Source organism: Artemia sp. Qi Xiang Cuo, chromosome 3, assembly GCF_049724085.1.
Source record: "Artemia sp. Qi Xiang Cuo chromosome 3, ASM4972408v1, whole genome shotgun sequence".
Lineage (NCBI taxonomy): Eukaryota > Metazoa > Arthropoda > Branchiopoda > Anostraca > Artemiidae > Artemia > Artemia sp. Qi Xiang Cuo.
The window spans coordinates 70,884,704-70,897,162 of NC_142796.1; the positions used below are offsets into that span (position 1 = coordinate 70,884,704).

The 12,459-nt window shown below is 36.2% G+C and overlaps 1 protein-coding gene across 1 annotated transcript in view; it reads left to right on the forward strand.

Annotated features, from left to right (window-relative positions):
• Nucleotides 1-12,459, forward strand: part of nmo (serine/threonine-protein kinase nemo) — a 67,025-nt gene that overhangs the window by 19,022 nt on the left and 35,544 nt on the right. The window contains exons 2-4 of the mRNA XM_089087111.1: nucleotides 8,073-8,273; nucleotides 10,378-10,533; nucleotides 11,133-11,262. Of these exons, the coding sequence (XP_088943237.1) occupies nucleotides 8,134-8,273; nucleotides 10,378-10,533; nucleotides 11,133-11,262 (426 nt within the window). The 5' untranslated portion in view covers nucleotides 8,073-8,133. The remainder of the gene's footprint in view (nucleotides 1-8,072; nucleotides 8,274-10,377; nucleotides 10,534-11,132; nucleotides 11,263-12,459) is intronic.

Below are 12,459 nucleotides of genomic sequence, written 5' to 3' on the forward strand. Positions count from 1 at the left end.
AGTAGGGGGGGGGTTGGGGATTACATGGGAGGATCTTTCCATGGAGGTCGTTTTAATGGGGGAAGGGACATAGGTATGAAGAGGGCACTGGATTTCCCAGCATTATTTAAAAAAGTGATCAGAAATTAAATTAAAAAAAAACAAGTTTTTCAACGGAGAGTAAGGAGCAACATCAAAAATTAAAACGAACAGAAATTATTACGTATATGATTGGGTTTGCCCCCTAGTCAATATCTCGCTCTTTACGCTAAAGTTTTTTTTAGTACTTTCATATGAGCTATTTATTCTAATTAACGGCCTTTGTGATTAAGGGGTCATTCTTAAAGAACTGAAACAAAAATCAAGCTTTAGCGTAAAGAGCGAGGTATTGACTAGGAGGGCGAACCCCGATAATATACGTAATAAAAATATACGAATATAGAAGTTTGTTACATAAGTTAATTCGTAAGCTACGTATATTTATTGCTAATAAAAACGTTCGTAAGTAAAATTAAACAACTTTCGAGAATGCCATTTAACCAAAAAAAAAATTAATGTGCAAAATTTCGTTTTAATTATTCATGTACGGTGAGCCAAAATCCAAACTAACTTTATTTTTTACAACAATAAAAAACTTTAGCATAAAGAGTGAGGCATTGAGGAGGGGACAGCCCCTTTCATGTACGGAACAATTTCTGTTCGTAGTAAGTTTTAATGTCGCTCCTTACTTTCAATTATAAAAACTTTTTTTACTTAATCATATACGGAGTAATTGCTGTTCGTTAGTCTTAATGCCGTTTCTTACTTTCAGTAAAAAAACTTATTTTTTATTTAGTTTCTGAACGTTTTTCAACTAATACACGTTCGATTTTGGCTCATCGTACATGAAAAGTTAAAACACAATTTGCATATTAATTTTGGCAGATTTATTCCGGATATGAAGGGTTGCCCTTTCCTCATACCTTGCTCTTTACGCTAAAGCTGTTAGAACTTTTTAAAAATTTTCCTATTCTAATTAAACAACCCCTGTGTTTCAAGTAAACAGTCAAACTTTAGCGTAAAGAATAAGGTATTGAGGAGGGGGCAACCCTTCATATATGGCACAATTTCTGTTCGTTTTTCAAATAATGCTTGTAAATATGGCTCACCCTCTATGAAATATGCCCCTCCCCTTCACGGAAAACTTTCATCCAACGTAAAGTGCACCCTCCCCTCCCCCCGTCAAATTCCCTCCACATAGTTCCTTCCCCGCTAAGAATTCCCCCTCTTTGTAAAATTGCTTGTGGACAATTCACCCTGAAAAATTATCCTTAGTATTTTTTTATTGGAATAAGACTTTAATCTCTAATCGGTTTCTCGATCAATCCAGAAATGCCCCCTTCCGTGGAAATTATTTCCCAGAAAACAAAACGCGCGGAGAAAAGCTCCTGGATAATTCCCGCAAAACATCTCCATATAAAAAATTTGTCAAAGAGAATGTAGGACAATTAAAAAGAATTTCGTATAATAATTCTGTCAAAATCCCCCAGATTAACATTTCCCCAATAATATTCACTCAGAAATGTACCACCCAAAGGAAGATTCTCCCCTTATAAATACATCCAAAGCACAACCCCCCCCCTCCCAAAAAAATAGCTGTATACTTCCCAATAACCATTACTATATCTAAACAATGGGCGAAGTTCACAACTTTGAGCGCTTCCCCCGGGGACTGTGGCGGGTCATTATACACCTAAACACATAGTTATTAGATTTTTCGACTATGCTGAACAAACTCGCTATCCAATATTTCGATCCGGTGACTTTGGTAAACAAATGAGCGTGGGAGGGGGCCTAGTTGCCCTCCAATTTTTTGGTCACCTAAGAAAAGCACTAAAACTTTTGATCTCCGTTCGAATAAGCCCCCTCAAGATATCTTAGGATTAATAGTTCGATACGATCACTCCTGGGAAGAAAAAAAAAAACAAATAAACAGGCATCCGTGATCTTCCTTTTGGCAGAAAAAAAATTCCACATTTTGGCATATAGGGGCTTTATATCTCTAAAATAGGGTTATCTGATAGTGTGATTTTCATTAAAGTTGTATGATTTTTAGGGGATGCTTTTTTGAATATGAGGCAAATATTCTCAGGCTTGTAACTTTTGATAGGTAACACTAAACTTGATGAAACTTAGATATTTGAAATCATCATAAAAATCCGATTCTTTTTATGTATATGTTGGTATCCGTTTTTTAGAGTTTCGGTTACTATTGAGCCGGGTCGCTCCTTACTTACTGTTCGTTACCTCGAACTGTTTGATGAGATTAAACCATTTCGAATGTAGTTTCCCAATAGCTCTAAGATTACTACATCATTCGTAGTCAATAATTTTATTTCTAAGTTGAACAGAACATATACACTATACAGGTTCAGTTGGATTTTCAAATTGATAGCCAACAGATTATTGCGACAGCTGAATCGTAAATTTGTAGAATTTTGTTTTGTTTTTACTTTTTTAGATAAATTTTTTTGTATAAAAAAAAACAACCTTCTATTGAGATAAAATTTAGCTATAGACTATGTACAATGTTGGGGAATTGAAGATTGAAACGTAAGTGACCCCAAAAATATGAATTATAAAAAAAATGTATGTTATTGCATAGGAGGGGGGATAGGGGGCTATCATTTTTAAATGATCCTGTTTTGGCTTTTGTGTGTGCTCCCTTTTAATTCGACTCTTTGAATCTTATTGAATGCCACGGCGAATCTATTATCTATTATTTCAAATATTATGTAAGGGTTCTGAAACGCCACAGCCATTTCGATTCTACCAGATTTCTACTTCTCTTGATGAATAACGAAGAAAACCAGCGTCCAGCCAGCGACTTGCGAAGTTTTTAACTCACGAATAGGCCCGAATCTTGTGTAAATTCAAGCTGGGATTTAAGAAAGACTGATATTGAAAACAATAAGGTTTGCGATCAACATTGATCGCGCCAGGGGCGCGCCGCCTACATCTCATCGGCGGTGGCGCGAAAAAATATTCAGTGGCGGGTCGGCGGCGAGCCGCTGCTGCTATTTTTGCCGCCGTCGGTCTTCCCTTATCGGCGCGGTGTCAGGTTCTAGTTGTAACGAGTTTTAAGTAAGGAGCAACTCGTGCCGTAAGTAACCGAAATTGTAAAAAAAAGAGTTTAGATAACATTATACATATTAAAAGATTTGGCTTTTAATGGTAATTCTAAATACATAAAATGCATTAAACTTAAACTTACATACCAAAAGTTATGAGTCCGTGAAAATTTGCCTCATTTTTGAAATACGGGCTACCCAGAGGTGTCATTTGGGGGAGACTATACTTGTACTTCTCCCTTGATTTTGAAAAAAAAAACACCTTTATTTGGTATTTTCATTATAAATCCCTCTTTTGGTATTTTTATTGAAAAAAGCCCTTCCTAGACTTTGAACAACACAATCCCCCCCTCTCCTCCGTATTTTCGTGAATTGACAGCAATGGGCAAAATACCCCCAGAAGACAAGTGATCTTGATGAAAATTACACCATCAAATTCAGCATATCATAGAACTCTTTTTTAGAGGTCTTAAGTACCTTTCTACAAAAATGCGAAACCTTGGATCTTTCTAAAGAAGAATTATCATGGATATGTTTGTGTTTTTCTTTTTTTTTTGGGGGGGGGGTATTCGTTTCAAAACAATAGTTCTAGAAAATCGGAATAGGACTTATTTGATTAGACATTAAAGTTTTAGTGCACTTTTTACGTAGCAAAAAAAGGATTGTGTCACCACGATTAGTGTTTTCTAGTATTGAAAATTCTATGATAGCCACTCGATTTAAAGTTATCGACAAAATATAGGCTGTATTGAGCTTTCCATTTTTCAGTGGAAGCGTGGCCTCGCGGTGTCACAGTCGTTCCTAAAGCTGTATGTAGTCCATACAAGATAAATAATTAATATCAGGCATTTATTTTCAAGCTACATTTAACTTAGTAGATTCATTTGAGGCCTGATAAAGTTAGTTAAGGTTGTGTATACTTGAACATCAGCTACTATGGTGGAGGATAGTGGATCTTTATGGAGGGGGGGGAGCCTGAAGCCTCAAAAATATGCACAAGTTTTCTAATTCTCTGCGAGTCTTCAGACGGAAGAGTATGTGTTCTTGTTTCCCGGGGTGTCGGGGCGGGGGGGGCCTTCGACCTCCAGTCTCCCAGCCTGCGTCCAGTGGAGACATCCCTATAAACAAAGATTTGTTCAAAGAAATCTTAACTTGAAAGTTAAACTGATGACCATATAGTTCAATATTGATATCTCAAACTCCCCTTCCCCTCTTAATAAATATTTGGAGGGGGTCAGTTTTAAGGGATGATTATCATTCTGGAAACATTATTATACGAACATTCTTGAATGCAAGAAACAGGGCTGAAGAGGGGAGCATTAATCTCTCACATTTAAGAAAGCCTAGAATCAAACACTTCGGGTGTGTCCCAAAAGGAAATTATCATAAACAGTAATTGATTATTTATTATTATTTGCGTTCCAAAACTATTGCCAATAAAAGAACCTGGTCAATTATTTGTGTTATAAGTGCAGAAAGAGTGGAAATGTTAACACCTTTTACCTATTATGAAAACAAAAGTGGTGTAGTTCTGACCTATATTAGGACGAAGACGAAGGTCAGAACAAATAATTAATTATCATTAATGGGGTTAGTATTCGGGTTTTGGAAAACACCCTTCGAGTTAATGAACTGTAAGTGAAGAGTGACCCTTGTCAATAGGAATCCAGACTTTGAGAGACGTTTTGTTTCTGAAGTTTTGATTAAAATGTATGCAACAACAAAATCTGTTCATCTGTTGATTCTAACTATGTAAAATGTATTGATTTTAAATTTGCTCATCAAATTCCATTATCAAATAGATGTTAGCACAATTTTGGAAATGGGAACTAAACTCCCCCACAGAGGGGTGTGGTGTTGATGGTATTACGCTACAAAATTCAACATGTATGTGAACCCTAAAATATAATCAACACGTTAAAGATTTTTACGTTTTTAGAGAAGAGTGGTCTTGTGTGCTACCATCCATAGTCTGTAGCCCTAGATTATTAACCCTTAACTGGCGGGGTGAAAAAAAGTTACACTGACTGCAGGGTGGGGTCTTCTGGAACCCAGTTTTTAAAAATTCGAAAAAATGCCGTTTTAAATGTATTGCCATTTCGCTTACTAAACACTCAGATATATCAATTAGATACACTAAAATACAAAAATCATCCCACTAGTCGCATTTGAGGCATAGGAACTTGGCATGTTCCATACGCCCCCTTTTTCGACATGCACTGCACGTATACTTTGATTTTTTGTCCTTTCTTCGGGGGCAAATGATGCAACGACGTTTTCGGTCAGTGGATCGTGAAGAAGACACCTGGGGGACATTCTCAGCTGAAAATCTTGTAATGTTGTCGATCCAAAAACGCAGTTCTCGTGGGATAGTTTGAAGGGTTTCTCTGATCCTAAGTTGTGGGTTGATGAGGTATCGTCCTAGCTCTATCAGCATTTTTCTTTGGGTCAAGCCATTTTCTTGGGGTCTTGAGTAGCTCAGAATGACGTTGGTATTGACTCCAGCTATGTTCATGATCGCACACACCACCATGCCACACCACCATGGACCATCTTCTCGTCCGGCAGCTGGTCGTGTAATTAGAACACCTTTGGTCTAGAGAGTCTACTCCACTTTTTGTTGGGTTGTACGTCACGGTTATCTAGTTTACTATTTTCGTGATCAATATCTGGTGAAAAGTGTATCGATGAAGCAAGAATTACTGCTTGTTTTTCTTTGGAACAAACGACACCAGGGTCAGATGGTCTCTAATCCTGAAGATTGATGAGTTGGGTTCCCATGTATGACTAGCAAGGAAATGGGTGGGAATTCTATTTTGTTGTTTCTCACTGTGCCTACATAGGTAATTCCCAAGGGTTTGAGCATTTCTATAAGCTCTACAAATGTGAACCAGCAGACAGATAGAATGTCTTCAAGACCGCTAGGCATTGATTTTTCATTCCATACTTTGTTCGGTTTTGAGGGAATGTACATCTTAAATTTGCACTGTCCTCTAATTGCAACTAGCATTTCATCAAGTACTCAACTGGTGAGTAATTTGCTTTGCAGTTAGTGACAAAGAGGTCAAAAACCTCTCTGATGGGGGCTAGAGGTCCACTTCTTTCGTGGCTTGTGTGCCTTTTATTGAACCGAAGACAACTTTCCAAATACTGGAATTACTTCAGGTTCATCATAGTGCGGAAAATGTTCTGCACAGCTCCGTCATCTCCAGAGATACTTTCGCAATCCTCACTGCCTCACTTGAATACTCCAAAGAGATACAGAAGGCCTAAAAAGGTTTGCATTTCTTCGAAGTCAACTGGGTATAAATATTTACATCTCTGACGCATTACGACTCCCAAAGTATTAGGAAGAGATCCCAGTTAAAAAAAAAAAAAATAGCATTACAGCAGAGACTGTTAAATCAAATAACTCTTTGTTGTGTCAAATAATTCTTTTTTGTTTTTGTTGTGTTTACCTATGTTTTTTTGTAAATTACCAAGACCAATTTTATTATTTTAAGATAAACACAATTTGGGTAAACTTTTACAGTGCTTTTATTTCCCTTTTTGTTATGATATTTTGTTACAGGCTTACAAACGGATTAATTTTATATCCATTGGTTTTACGTTTTATCTTTTATCAATCCAACTGTCATCATTTCTTTATTATTCTACTATAAAACTGTCTTGGCTTCTCTAGTTTACTCAAATTCTGAAATTACAGATTTTGGGCACAAAACCAGTGAAAAAGATGTTAAGGTGAAATTAAAATAGTCACACAGATCAATGAAGGGCGTTGCATCATCTGAAGTCAAACCCAGTTTAGGTTATAAGGAAAAAACGAAGGTTTATTGTCCAGTACTTGCTCACTGAAGAGTATGCTTTAATTTGTTGGTTTTCAAGAGTCAATTACAATATTCTTCATTTCTGAAAGACAAACAACCTGGTCTTTTAACAAATGCTTGTTTCATTAAATTCCTAAAGGGTCTAGCCTCATATTATTTTAAATAGCTTAGAACAAAGGTAACTTTTCTCTAAAATGCTAATAAAAATTAAAATTAGTTTATCTGCTAAGCCACAAAAAAGTTACACAAACTGCAGGGTGGGGTCTGACAGACCCCAGAGCCCTATATCTACGCTACTGTAAGTGATGTCAAGATGTACTTTCACCTCGATTCAGAGCTCAACTGGTCTGAAGAATATACGTGATATCAGCCTCCTAGGACAACCCTTAGAGACAGCTTGTAACCTGGTGGTACGAGATCGACAAAACACTGTGAGCTGGGGTCTATTAGACCCCACCCTGCCAGTTAAGGGTTAAAACAGGGTTAAGTCAAATCAGTATTTAAAGGTATATTGCTTCTTTAAGATTCTTAGCATTTTTGCCCGTCAAACAGTCATGTTGGTTCAAATAGGGCCAGAATACCATGGAACAAAAATTCCAAGAACCACTACATGGGTATTCATATAGCTTACCTGTCCCAGAGCCTATACTATGTCTGTGTGCAGTATACTATTTGTCCCTAGACAAAAACGTGGTAGCCTATATAAAAACGAACCGTTAGTATATGCAGTTTATCACATAAAACTAACGCGAGTAGAGAATCGTATAGTTGCACCTCTCTATTAGGGTGTCCAAAAAACCGCTTTAGGCCCATTGTTCCAAATCTTCCATCAGGCGAAATCATTGAATATGCAGAGATTACGAATTTAGCTTTTAATCTCTCTTCATTAGGAAGATATATATTCTATCCAGTATGCTCTACCGCTAAGCCAGTTCTGACCCTTTGAAAGGACTGGAAACTCGTGTTTGTTCTGAATAGTGAACTTGTCTAGTACCATCTTGACTTAGTGAGATAGATTTGCTATCTATTTAGTGTGAGCACACATGATTTTCTAGTTTTTTTTTTGGGGGGGGGGTTAAACATAGGGAAAAATAGATCTTGGTATTTTGTAGTTTTTCATTAAATACATACTTCAAAGCAATATTTGTCTTTTCAGTATTTTGCCATTGTCGAAATAGTTGATGGAGAAATAAATAGTAGTATCAGCAATAGCTCAAATGCAGCAAGCAATGTCAATGACGTCTGGAATGGGGATCGCCTACCAAGGGACCCCCCATGCTCAGAATATGCAGTCATTCCTTGCTGCCATGCAAGGTCAACCACATATGCTGAACCCATCTGCAAATTATTATCAAAGGTAACCTTTTTTCTCTCTTTCTTTTTCTCAGTCTCTCCCTCTCTGTCTTTCTCTCTCTCTCTCTCTCTCTCTCTCTCTCTCTCTCTCTCTCTCTCTCTCTCTCTCTCTTTTTTTTTTATACATAAATTTGCTTAGTCAAAGGTGTGTATGCTTCTAATCCAAAACAATGATAAAATAAAATTAAAATTATTTTTTAGAATTATTTTTTTAGGTTTTTCTCCAGTGCAAAAGTGTTTTCCTTATTTATTTGTTTATTTATTTGTGGTTGTTAAAAACAATGATTTGAACTTGAACCAAATCTCCGTCTTGAAGGAGAACCCTTAGAGACAGCTTGTAACCTGAATAAATCCTTTTCCCTCCCTTCTCTATAGATTCTCAAGATTATTGTGATGTCTCTCAGCTTCCCCATTATTTCGTTCTTTAATGTGGAGCATAAAGTTAACACCAGAAGAAAGTGGAGCACTTGTCCACTAGATATTCCAATAAGACTAATTAAAGCTCTTGCCAATGTATAATGTTTCAAATTTTTTATTTTAATTTATATAAAATTGCCTCTATTGGTAAGTTCCTAAATTGAAAGACTTAGCTTTTATTACTTCTATAAAAAAAAACCCTAAGAAGCAAGATTTTGATGGTGACCAACCCATTACTCCCGTTTTTCCCAAATTGTATGAAGCTCTTTACCTGAGTAGTTGAAAGAAAAGATAACTCCGAATGTTGAACGTTCAAAAACTTACATTTTACCCACTATCTTGTTCATCTTAGAGGCACAGTATGTAACAAATTGAAAAACCTAATACCTGCCTCAGTCTTATAGCAGCGGTCTTACAAAAAGCTGCTAATTTAGTTAACCTCAATACACTGGTAGAAATATACTTAACTAGCTATCAAATTGTCCCCTCTTCAATTAGAATATTCGTGTCTTTCCTCTCTGATAGAACGCAAATAGTTTTAAACCTATGCGTACATCCTAGTCCTTTCCTAATTTGCAATTATGTGTCCTGGGGAAAACCGTTAAAGCCATTCTCCATTTGGCCAACAACCGTTAAAGCCAATTTTTTCCCAACTTGTATACCCGGAAAAAGGTGAAGCTACACAGCCCCTTTAGAGCTGCGTTAGTCAAATCCTGAAGGCAAGTTTTTTGTGACTCGGGACTACTCCGAGCCGACTTCTCAGTGCTGTCCCCTCTTCAATTAGAATATTCGTGTCTTTCCTCTCTGATAGAACACAAGTAGTTTTAAACCTATGCCTACATCCTAGTCCTTTCCTAATTTGCAATTATGTGTCCTGGGGAAAACCGTTTGATCTAATTTTATTCCTTGTTATGATTAACAACCTTGTTGTTGATTTTTAGTATAGATTCGATTTTTGATGATCTTGCAGTTACAGAGACGCGTTATAAAAATTTAAAAAGTAGCCAACAGATTCAACTGATCCTTCAGTCAACAATTTTAACAATTGACTTTCTTAAAGTCGCCCTTCGTTCGTTCGCCCTATCCCTCTAAAAGGGCCGGTAAGTTCTTTGAAATTACTGGGACAAAGTAGACTGCATTGGAATTGCCATATTAATGATATCACAAGTGAATGCCAAATTCTCCTTCTGCAAACTCCTTAAAAAGTTTGTGTCCTAAATTATACTGTTTGAGAATGTTCCTTTAATTTATTTACCCACTCTTGGAGTAATTCGCTCCCCCCCCCTAGACCTTGCTTCTCTCGGTCTACCTCTCAAAATCCGAGAAAAAGATATAGAAGGATGTTTCTGCCAGATGGCATACTTTTAAACCCTTTAGCATTGCCCTTAGATCTGTTTATTAAGATCTTATCAACAACAATGTTTCTTTGAACTATATTTCGTGCACAAATTGATGGTGCCAAGTTTGGCATTCAAATTTATAGGATGGAATCCAGTTGGGTTTCACTATTTAGTAAGTGATTCATTAAGTTTCAACAATGTGGGTTTTTTCACTTCAAATAGTGGGCTGAACTGAAGTGTCACTTCAAGAATACGTGAATTTACAATGTACCTTGTGAACCCTAATGTCTTCTTTTTATCGTTGGTGCGATTGGCCTTTTGTTTTTAATTGAGGCAAATATTGAATTTCAGATTAAATGGACACATTCCAGCTCAGAACGCAGTTGTTCAGCAGCAAACGAGTAACTATGCAACTGCAAATTTACCACAAACTAGCTCTTCAGTTACAGGGACCCAGGAAGCGATACCTGACCGACCTATTGGATATGGAGCCTTTGGAGTCGTTTGGTAATTTTTTTTATATATGTACTAAATTTTGGGTAGCAGTTTCAGCTTTAGGATCCAAATATTCGTCTATTTCAAAATATTGATGTTTTTTTCCACTTATCTGCCTCTCTCTCTCTCTCTCTCTCTCTCTTCTCTCTCTCTCTCTCTCTCTCTCTCTCTCTCTCTCTTATCTCCCCTTCTTCTCTCTGTTCCGTCTCTTTGATTGCTTTAATTACTGGGAAAGTGAAAAATTGCACAAAGACAGTTAAATTGGATTAGTATTATTAGATATTTTATGAAACTGGTACGGTGACTGAATCCACAAGGACTATAAGTGAAGAACAGCTATACTACACTTTATCAATGTGCAAAGTAATCATGTATTTGGGCGGTCTTCATCATTAATGTTTGTATCACTAATGGATTTTTTTGTAACAACTTATTTTTTTTATTTTCTTTTTGTGGGTATTTTTTTTTTTTTTTTTTTTTTTTTTTTTTACACAGTGCTATTATTGAAACTGATGGCATTATCTGTTAAAATTCCATTTTGAATTTCAGTGTTGACTATTCTAAAAACTCATTTGCCACTCGCAATAATTAGTTCTGTATCCTTATTTCAGGTCAGTAACGGATCCTCGAAACGGAAAAAGAGTTGCCTTAAAGAAAATGCCAAACGTCTTTCAGTCTTTGGTCTCATCGAAGCGGGTTTTTCGAGAGCTTAAAATGCTCTGCTTCTTTAAGCATGAAAATGTAAGCTTCGTTTTTTGCTTTGTTTTGAAAATGTTATTTGTCTTTCCTGCTCTCTATAGATATGTGCTAAAGAAGCAGTATATCTGTTTGTCTTGGTGCTAATCTCGGCTTTGATAATTCAGAAGGTGCAATGCCTTTTCCTTCTTTTTATGCAGGGGGGGGGTATGGGACTCGTATTCAATAAACTAAACCGATGAGTGGTTTATTTTTCTATTTTCGTCCTTTCTGTTTTCATTCCTGGCAAAATTGAGCCCATGATGAGAAGTTTTTTCTTCTGTTGGTTCTTTGTTTTTAGCAAAATGCATTGTAAGAAAATAAAATAAATGAATAAAAAAAACGTCAGTTTGCTAATAGCCAAACAAAGCTAAAAATATTGTGTTTTTTTTATTATTCTTTGCTAATATTTGTATACTATATCTCAAGACGTATTGAATTTCTGCTGCCAACCTGGCGAATAACAGCTGTGCTGAGATTTTCGCTTTTGTCTGCACGTTTGTAGATGTCCTCAGTTGTAAAAAGAAATGACTGTATATCTTCTTGGGTTCTATTCTATATTGTTTTTATTAGTAGATTTGTAATCTTATTTTTTAATTTGTGGACTTTTTATTTTATTCTGTCGCTTTTATCTTCATGCTAACATTGGTTCAAAAAGTTTGACATTTTTGGCAGTATAGGCCTTATTACTTTTTATGATTTTGAACTTGTAAGATTTTTCTTATTAATGTGACTTCCAAACATGGCTAATTTTGTTTTTCCATAATTTGGTGCAGACCGATATTTCCATTGCAATTGCACCATATTCACTGCTAATCTGGCTGCTAAAAATGGTGAATTTTTGTTGTTCTTATTTTGACTGAGAGTTTTGCCAAGAATAATGAGTGAGTGCCTCTTCCATCTATACCTACAATAGGTAATTTTCACTGGAAATAACTTCACGTATACCTAATTTAGTCACGGCTTTCTAGGAAGTCTAAATGACCTCTTGTGTAAATAAAGAAAAGTTGCCATTTCTATACTAAAATGCGTACATGCAGTACAATCTTTACCGCTTCTTGAAGAATTCAGTTTTTCCATCATGCGATTTACGCACGTTTGATCCGGGGTTTTCAAAGCTGCGATTTTCATTTTGTGATTATCATTGAATTTGACAGCAAGTAAAATGTCGTGATATTTCATCTGAAAATATAACGAGTTGAC